Source organism: Corylus avellana, chromosome ca11 (genome assembly GCF_901000735.1).
Source record: "Corylus avellana chromosome ca11, CavTom2PMs-1.0".
Taxonomy (NCBI): domain Eukaryota; kingdom Viridiplantae; phylum Streptophyta; class Magnoliopsida; order Fagales; family Betulaceae; genus Corylus; species Corylus avellana.
The window spans coordinates 5581801-5591146 of NC_081551.1; the positions used below are offsets into that span (position 1 = coordinate 5581801).

Below are 9346 nucleotides of genomic sequence, written 5' to 3' on the forward strand. Positions count from 1 at the left end.
GGTTTTTGAACCCATGAACAGTAGTCTCTGTTTGGGTGAGATCTTTCTTTATTTTTTGTAGAAGTTGATTTGTGTCAAGAAATTGCATTTCTTGAATGATAGTTGCTTATTGCATGCCTCTAGTTAAGACCAGAGAAGACTCATGTGTTCCTATTATCATATATATATATATATAAAAGCCGAGTTTTGACATAGAGAGTGCTTAGAATTGCGACACGTGTCCATGTTTTTAATATCTGAACCATCTTTTTTTTTTTTTTTTTTTACCTCTGGTCATTAATTAGCGTAATTAATTGTGTTGATTATATTTCAAGAGTTTTCCATACATAAATTATTCAATAAATTAGGTATTATTAATGTCTAAATCAAATAAGGAAACAAATAATATAAATGAAATTATAAGCTTTTTTTTTTTCACACCAACAATATTTTCTTTAAATTTTAAATTTTTTTACTCATCATATCATATATCATATATGTTATATATAAAAGCCGAGTTTTGACGTAGAGAGTGCTTAGAATTGCGATACGTGTCCATGTTTTTAATATCTGAACCATTTTTTTATTTTTACCTCCGGTCATTAATTAGCGTAATTAATTGTGTTGATTATATTTCAAGAGTTTTCCATATATAAATTATTCAATAAATTAAGTATTATTAATGTCCGAATCAAATAAGGAAACAAATAATATAAATGAAATTATAATCTTTTTTTTTTCACACCAACAATATTTTGTTTAAATTTTAAAATTTTCTACTCATAATTTTTAATAATTGAACCGTGCAAATATTGAAAGGGTTTTTCCTTTTTCTGTTTTTTTTTTTTTTAATGAATTAAGTATACGATTTTTCCTTAATTAATTCATTTTGACATTTCTTTTTATTAACTCACGTGTCCATGTTTTTTTTTTAAAAAAAAAATTAAAATTTTTTTATTCATAATTTTTAATAATTGAACCATGCAAATATTGAAAGGGGCTTTTCCTTTTTCTATTTTTTTTAATGAATTAAGTGTACAATTTTTTCTTAATTAATTCATTTTGACCTTTCATTTTATTAACTCACATTTATCTCTCTCACCCTAAATCACGTCGATCTCTCTCACTCTAAACTCACCCTCTCCTATGTCTCCAAGAGGTAGCTCAATCGGCTACGACTATGCTTAATGAAGTAGAGGTCACTAGTTCGAATCCCCCTACCCCCTCATGTGTAGACATGTCAAAAAAAAAACTCACCCTCTCCTTCTATAGCAACAACGTTTCAAAATTCTTTCCTATAGAAGTTGACGGTTGCACAAAGTTTATTTGATCAGTTTCATGGAAATATAGAAGTTGACGGTTGAAATTAGTATACTTTTTTCGTGCTTTTTTTTAAAAAAAATTTTTTTTATGCTTTTCGTTTTAAACTACACATATGGGAACAAATTTAGTTTGTTTTAATTTATTTTTTAGATTAAGGGAAGATTGAAATGATTTATTTGATTGTATTAAATATTGAGTGAAGGATTTTATTATTTTTGTATTCATAAAAAAAAAAAAAGATTTGTTATTTTGCTTTATATTATTTTTTAAATGTCCAGAATTTTATGAGTTTTATTTGTATTGAAATATAATAGGTTTACACAAAAACCTATTGGGTTTACAGTTACTCTCAATTTTGTTACCATTCTCAATATATTGTTATAGGGTTTAGGGTTACTTTTTCCTTATTTTCTGTTCTAATTTATATATTATTTTTTACTCAAATTTATGGGTCTTATATTTTAACTCATTCTAGCTGGTTTTAAATTATACATATAAGAATTTTTTAATATGTTTTAATTTATATGGATTAAAACTAAAATTATATATGGTTCTTTTGATAGTATATTTTTATGTGATTTATATATTCATGCAAACTTATGTGTAATTGTGTCACTATGTTCAACAATATACTGTTGAATAACTTTTCGTTTTTTTTTTTAATTGAAATAGGCATGATAGATTTTTTTACACAACTTTTTTGACCTATAATAAAAAATACAATGGAGATGTGTTTTAAGCTTTAAAATCAAATTATAATGAGTAATCTCGCACATAGTGCGGGCTCTAAGCTAGTTGTTGATAATGGAAGTGTTTGGGTGGACTACGGTCCCGTGGGTTTTTTTTTTTTTTTTTTTCTCACACCGGAAAGGTTTTTCCACGTTGAAAATCGTGTATCTTGTGCTAGTAGTGTTTGAATATATATTGCTTGCCCTATTTTACAGTTTTCTGCAGAATCACACAAAGAGGAGTTTTGTGTATTATTGTTTCTCCCAACAATATATAGTACAAAAGCAAAACTTTATATCTTATGTGATGGTGCATGAACATCTTGAAGTTTTACTAAAAAGGGATATAAAGCCACCATGATAAAGCATTGTAATGTACAAAGTAGAGGCTGTGATGATGATGCAGTCAGATTGAGGTAATATATATTGCCAACTCAATCGCAATCGCAGTTAATTTCCAAATTGCAATGAATCAAGTGGTTTCCGGCCGGAGCCCATCCACGTGAATTATACAGAAAATGTCATTTTCATTGTCATGACTTTGTTATATATATATATATAAGTATTAGAATAATAATAATAATAATAAAGTCGGAAATATGAAATTTCATGAAGAAGAAGAAGAGAGGGAGGAAGCTTGAAGAGTCCAACCGGTGGGAACCATAAGAGGTGTCTGGTTATAGTAGACAACACAAGGGCTTTCATGGTTGTGCACTCCCTCGTATGTCGTTATCACGTAGCTTGGGTCCTCTCTGTCCCTCTCCACCCTCTTCTTCACGTTACATCCTCCGCTTGAGCATTTATAGTAATTCCTGTTTCATTTTTCACAACCTTAATCTTAATTAACTACGTACAATTATATATATATATATATATATACACATAAAGATCAAATACAAATCTCAAATCAATTATACCAATTAATATTAGAAACAGAAGATCAAGGTGAAGTTAATATTAAAATTTAGAAATTTATTAAAAAAAAAACAAACAAACAAACAAGGGTTTCCTCATATTGCTTGCCATAAGCTAGGATTTTCCTTCGGTACTAATTAAGTGTTCCAATTCAGGTTCGTGTGTCAGGTCAATTCATGTCAAGTGATCATGAGTTTAAGTTCACTCTAGCTAGCTAACTTGACTAATTTAATTAAACGGATTAGGCTACTAAACCCTAATTCATTAATTTCATGTTGGGTTCGTTGGTCTTGTCAAAAATTGACAACTCATTTAATTAAACGGGTCAAACCCATTAACATTAGCACACTAATTTATATCGAATTAAAAATAATCAGTCCTACCTTCGATTATATATATAGTAGTTTTCAGTATCGCTAATCTTTTTGTTACCTACCAATGATCATATGTTAGGCACAACAAAACCATTCAATTCCAAGAAGTTTCATGTCGGAACTTTGAGGAATGATACAGCCCCAACTTGGGGCCAACTTTTTTTTTTTTATTATTTTTTTTTAAAAAAAATAATAAAATTAAAAATTAAAATTTTTTTTTGAATCAATAATTTTTTAAAAAATTGGTCATTATTATGAATAAAAATACAATTTTTATTTTAAAAAAAAATACCAAATAAAAGAAGAACCAAAATAAAAATTATTGCTTCAGAAACTTTTTTTATTTTTAATTTTGTCATTTTTAAATTAAAAAATAAGACAAAAGTTGGCTCAAAGTTGAGCAAAATAATTGTGTCCTTAACATTTTCCTCTATATATATATATATATATATATGATGGAGCTATATTTTAATTAATCTTGCTAGCTAGGAAATTTCTAAGCGTCTGGAACCCAAGCATGACGCTTCACAAGTCTTGACCCACCAATAATTGAGAAGCACCAGATAATATATTCTAACATATATATCCTGAACTACCTTCTCAGTAGCCAGCTAGCCCTAATATTTACACAGGGAAAGTGGGTACCCAACTGAATTGCAGCATATAATTATATAAAGAACACTCCACTTTGAGCATATATATATATATATATATATGTCGTAGTTAATGACAGCAGAAAGCAAAGGAAATCATTATGAAATTATTTTCTTCCTTAATCACACTAACAGTATTAATTTCTATGACTTAGTTTGTTCATATATATCAATTAATCCATATATGTGTGTGGATGTAAATTTTTGCAACAATGATTTGTTGATATGGTTAATTGGGAAATTAAACTAGACCAATATATAGTTCAAACCTAAAACTAGAGATAACTATATAAACAAACTCTAATCAAATACTAAATATTTATTTAAATCTCTTCTAATTCTGGTTAGATAATATTGTACAAACAGACAATGATTTAATCCATCTCACCATCTCTATGAATTAATATCTCACCTGCATAACTCACCATTGTCTCCAAATTTTCTGTATACCAAGAGATCATAAAATTAAGTCTAAAATTCAACGATAATTTTAAAAGTTACATCACAGTTGAGAAGACGCTAGAAGAACACTAGAAGAACACCTAATATTTTCCTAAAATTAATCATTGATCACTAGCTATTATACCTAGAACTGATAATTTTTTGACACTACTTCTAAATGCAACACAAACGAAATTAGTTTGATAAGATTGAAAGGTCTGACCCGTTTAACTAAATGAGAATCGAGTTAAAGTTAACCTATATAATCATATACTTATATTTCGATATCTTTCAAACCCGACAAGCTAATTAGTTACGTATACAAGTGGTTGATAACGAATGGTCCAATAATACAAGTGTATATATATAGTCCAATCAATAGGGAATAGAGACATCTCTAGCAATATATCTAATGTGCCAAGCAAGTTTGTCTGAAGATGACGTATAAATAGTACAGATGCAACTAGCTTAAATTAATGGCCTCAGGTTCTCCCTTGGAGGGATGTGGCAATTCCATTGCCTTTTACTCCCTTCTGTGTTCTGGGCATACATGATGTGATATATCATCATCATGCGCCCGCTTTCCCTTCGCTTTTAGTGTTTGAAGCCGCCGTTGGGTGATAATATCCCCAATTCTACCATTCTTTCGTTGCAGGAAATTACTTTTACACAAGCATATAGAAATATACACGACACAATCATCACTCCAACACATAATTAACTAAGTAAAGACCAAACTACATATGACACACACAAAAACTATAGGGTGTGTTTGGCAAAGAGTTTTAAGAGGAGAAAGAAGGAAGAATCAAAGATTTGAATTTTTTATGAGGAAAAAAAAAAAAAAATCCTTGCCAATTATACAGCTGCCTTGCCCAACACAATGAATGAAGGACCCAGTGGGTACTACATGCAGTGGTTACCTTCACATCACATGGACCACTCCATTACTCTCACTAAACAGTAAACACCCACTCTTGACTCTTCCATGCATATTTTAACCCACTTGCCGCACTTTAGGCACCTCAAACATGGCTTCACACAACCTCAAAAGTAATGAGGAATAATTTGATATAAATCCAACATAAAATGATAAGGTTATGATTGAGTGGTCGAGGTTAATTAAAATGGATTAAATTAGAACTAAGTTCTATATATAGTCTTTGTTAAATCATCAGTTATTTCAAAAGCTTAAATTTATAGGACTAATTTCTATATATAGTCTTTGTTAAATCATCAGTTATTTCAAAAGCTTAAATTTATAGGACTAATTTCTATATATAGTCTTTGTTAAATCATCAGTTATTTCAAAAGCTTAAATTTATAAGAATTTTCTTTTAATAGGTAAGTTTGAACATGTGAAATATTTAATTTAAATAGAGGTCATTTGACTGAGTCAATGTTCGAACTTAAGACATATGATTTTGATACCATGTTAAATGATCATCACTTATATAAATTTAATCATTTAATCATTACTTTAACAATCTTAAACCCGTGCCTCAACACGACTCGATCCTAAAACGCGAGGATTGACAATTTCTTTACATGAACTCAATACAAAAATTAGTGAAATTAAGATTGAAGAGTAGTCTAACCTGTTTCAAAATCTATATTTTAACACGACCTGAATTTGAAACGTACACAATTGCAACCCCCACCAAGAGTACTACAACTTCAGTGGATGGAGATCACATGTGAAACCTAGGTATATATATATATATATATGGCAACACACCTTCATCTTGATTCACCATTCAATGACCCAGTACTCATCATATTTGTACTTGATTTGCTTGATTACCAAATGAAATTCAATCTCTCCGTGACTTCAACAATGGAGGCGTGAGTACGCCGCAACTTGTGGGAGCCTCTTTTTCTATCGTGATATATAGTACTCTTATATGAGTTACCGTTAACTAAATTTAGAGTTGCGAGCTTGCCGCTTTCTCACTTTTTCTTTCACACAATTTAACAAACACTCGATGACGGAGGAGGAGGAGAAGATTATATGGGTGTTTGAGAATGGAAGAAGGATAAGAAGAAGAATATTATATGGGTGTTTGTCTGAGATTGGAAGGAAGAAGAAGAAGAAGAAGAAGAAGAGGAGGTGGAGAACAAACACACGAAGGAGGAGGAGAAGATTATATGGGTGTTTGTCTGAGAATGGAAGGAAGAAGAAGAAGAAGAAGAAGAAGAAGAAGAAGAAGATTATCTGGGTGTTTGTCTGAGAGTGGAATATGGGTGCCTCGAGTCCATAGTGGCAACCAAATAAAAAATAGTGCCTCGAGTCCATGTTGTGATAAAAATATTTCAATAGCATAATCCAAGGAATGAATCTTTTCATTTCCCAGATCTCTTCTTTACTTATTAATAAATCATTAATAAACCAAAAAAACTATCTGCAAGAGATGATGTCAAGTTGAGCGGAATTCCCATTGATCAACACATAGGTGATAGGAAACTCAAAGATGGGTGCTTCGATCTCATAGTTTATCCTTATAGAAAAGAGTGGGAAAGATTTCTAACACCCAACGGGTTTCTAAAGTTCAATCTGTTGCTTGTTCTAACGTTTGCGCTACGGCTTTTCGGCCACCGTTTGCTGTGAATTAAATTCTAAGCAATCAATAGATGCCAACAACAGCATCTCTATCACATGGTGGAATTCGATCATTAGAGGAAAAAGTAGAAAGTGAGAGATTTATATTGCACAACAGCTTTCTAAAAGGTAGAAAGTGAGAGATTTCTATTGCACAACAGCTTTCTAAGGCTCAATCCGTTGCTTGTTCTATCACGCAATACCGCTTTTCGGCCTCGTTTCATAATTATCTAGGCAATCGGCAGATGCCAACAACATAAACATCTTTTTTTATACCCAAAAACACCCACCATTTTGTATAGATATTAATTATACAGTTCAATATGTATATATGCACATAATTAAGGATCATGCGCATTAACCCACCCTCATCCGCCAATTCTTAAGTTGACTAAAAAAGAAGTAATAAAAAAAAAAAAATTAATTAATTAATTTACCTTGGGTTTGGGCTGTTCTTGACAGCCTTCTTTCCGTACTTCCTCCACTTGAATCCATCATCCATGATCTCCAGCTGCGACTTCGTCCTAAATGCAACCCTATGACCAATATCCATCTTATTTTTCATCATGACCCCATTTCTGCAGCTTCTACAAAAATCACAATAAATATAATTCAAATAAAAAAACAAAAAAACAGAATCGTATATATATGTATATATAATAAATATATCACTTGCATGTTATTATTTCTAGATGTTGCACCAGTGGATCCACCGCAGCCGGCATCCACGACGTGATAAGTCTTCTCCGACGAGGCGAGGCTTTGGGAGGTTGAATCGTCGAGCATCAGATACTCGGAGAGTTCAAAATCCAGCGACAAAGGGTCGCCGTCGGCGAGGTGCATGCAATTAGGGTTCAGATTAGGGTTTTCCGGGAAGTCCATTGCGAGAGAGAGAGACTCTGGAAATGGTGGTAGCTAGCTAGCTAGTGCGAAGAGGGGATATGTGGAACATGTAGTATTAATACCCACATATAAATAATAAATATCTACAAAAATTTTATTTATATATGTCATCTTCCTACGCACTTTCGTGGACAATACACTGAAGTTTCTTTCCCATAGGACCCACGTGGCACATCCAGAAAACAAAAATGTTGATGATGTCAGCAGCATGACGTCGGCAGGATCATTGTTTGGAATCGTTGTTTCGGACCACATGTCATATAATACTGGTTGTTTCTTGTTTTTGATAGGCGAAGGGTATTTTGGTGGTGGGGGGGGGGGGAAAGTGCTGATCCTATGTCGCCACTATGATTTGTAGATAAGAAAAGCTATGATGAAGAATCCCTGTCATATATATATATATATATATATATATATTCAATTGGGTAGAAAGAGAATTACAAAATTATTTTGAAATTCAACGCGATGGCAACACTACTACATGATCACCAATTCTTTTTGGATCGTATCGAGTCATATATATAAGACTATATGGTTCAACTTGAACCCAACTCATTTAATTAAATGAGTCAAACTCTTTTACCCTAATACATCCATTTTAAATAAGCGAGTGATATAACACGACCAACATGACTCAGTTCTTCATCATTGAACTCAAAGGTGTTCAAGGATCGATAGACCTGTAAATAAAAGTAAGCAAATGACAGATATGAAGTTCCTGCAAGAAATTGGTGAGAAAGCCTTGTGGAGAAGGCGGATCCGAACATAGAGAATGGACGTGCGAGCTAAGATTAGTTTTCGAGAGAAAGAGAGGGAGATCCGAATTCGAGTGATTGAGACATGAGAGTTAAGAATAGTTTTTTTTTTTTTTTTTTTTTTTAATTGTCTTAAGGCTTTAGGGTTTAATTTTTTTAATAATAAAATATAAATAAAAAAAAATGTTTTAATTTATATGGATTATGTGGCTTATCTATGGAGTATCGGTTAAGCAGGTTCACTCGAAATTGACTCATTTAATTTATTAATTGTCTCTAATCAAGTCGACCCAGTTTTACCCTAATTAATTACATTTTACTAAACCATAACCTGCTAAATTCATATCAAATTTGCATATCACATCAAAAATTACTAATATATATATCACATAACAAGGTAGAAGTAGTTGCCCTCATGATGGACCAGCTCTAACATTAACAATTGCCCTATATATATATATATATAGTATTTCATTAGTGGCACTTTTAAAGTAAATCTAACCCATAAGTCAGTGGAGCCTATCAAATCTTGTGCTCGAGGACTTGCACAAACATCAGCATTGCGTAAAGATATTAGAATTATATCATTATCTCGCAATTTTTTATATATTTTTGTGTGTCATCAGCTTATTTAAATTACTTATTGAATATTCTTCGTGAACAAAAAAGAACAGAG

General features: G+C 31.5%; 1 protein-coding gene across 2 annotated transcripts; it reads right to left on the reverse strand.

The window, feature by feature from the left end:
* Positions 1-2454: 2454 nt before the first annotated feature.
* On the reverse strand, positions 2455-7952 carry LOC132166393 (probable WRKY transcription factor 51). Of its 2 annotated transcripts, none has more exons than XM_059577197.1 (3): positions 7689-7952; positions 7450-7590; positions 2455-2842 (listed from the first exon to the last, which is right to left on the reverse strand). In XM_059577197.1, exons 1-3 carry the CDS (start codon positions 7892-7894, stop codon positions 2638-2640), a joined length of 552 nt encoding a protein of 183 aa, XP_059433180.1. In that variant the 5' UTR covers positions 7895-7952; the 3' UTR covers positions 2455-2637. The 2 variants fall into 2 exon arrangements, with proteins under 2 accessions (XP_059433180.1, XP_059433179.1); XM_059577196.1 differs by having other exon boundaries at positions 7450-7599.
* Positions 7953-9346: the final 1394 nt, after the last annotated feature.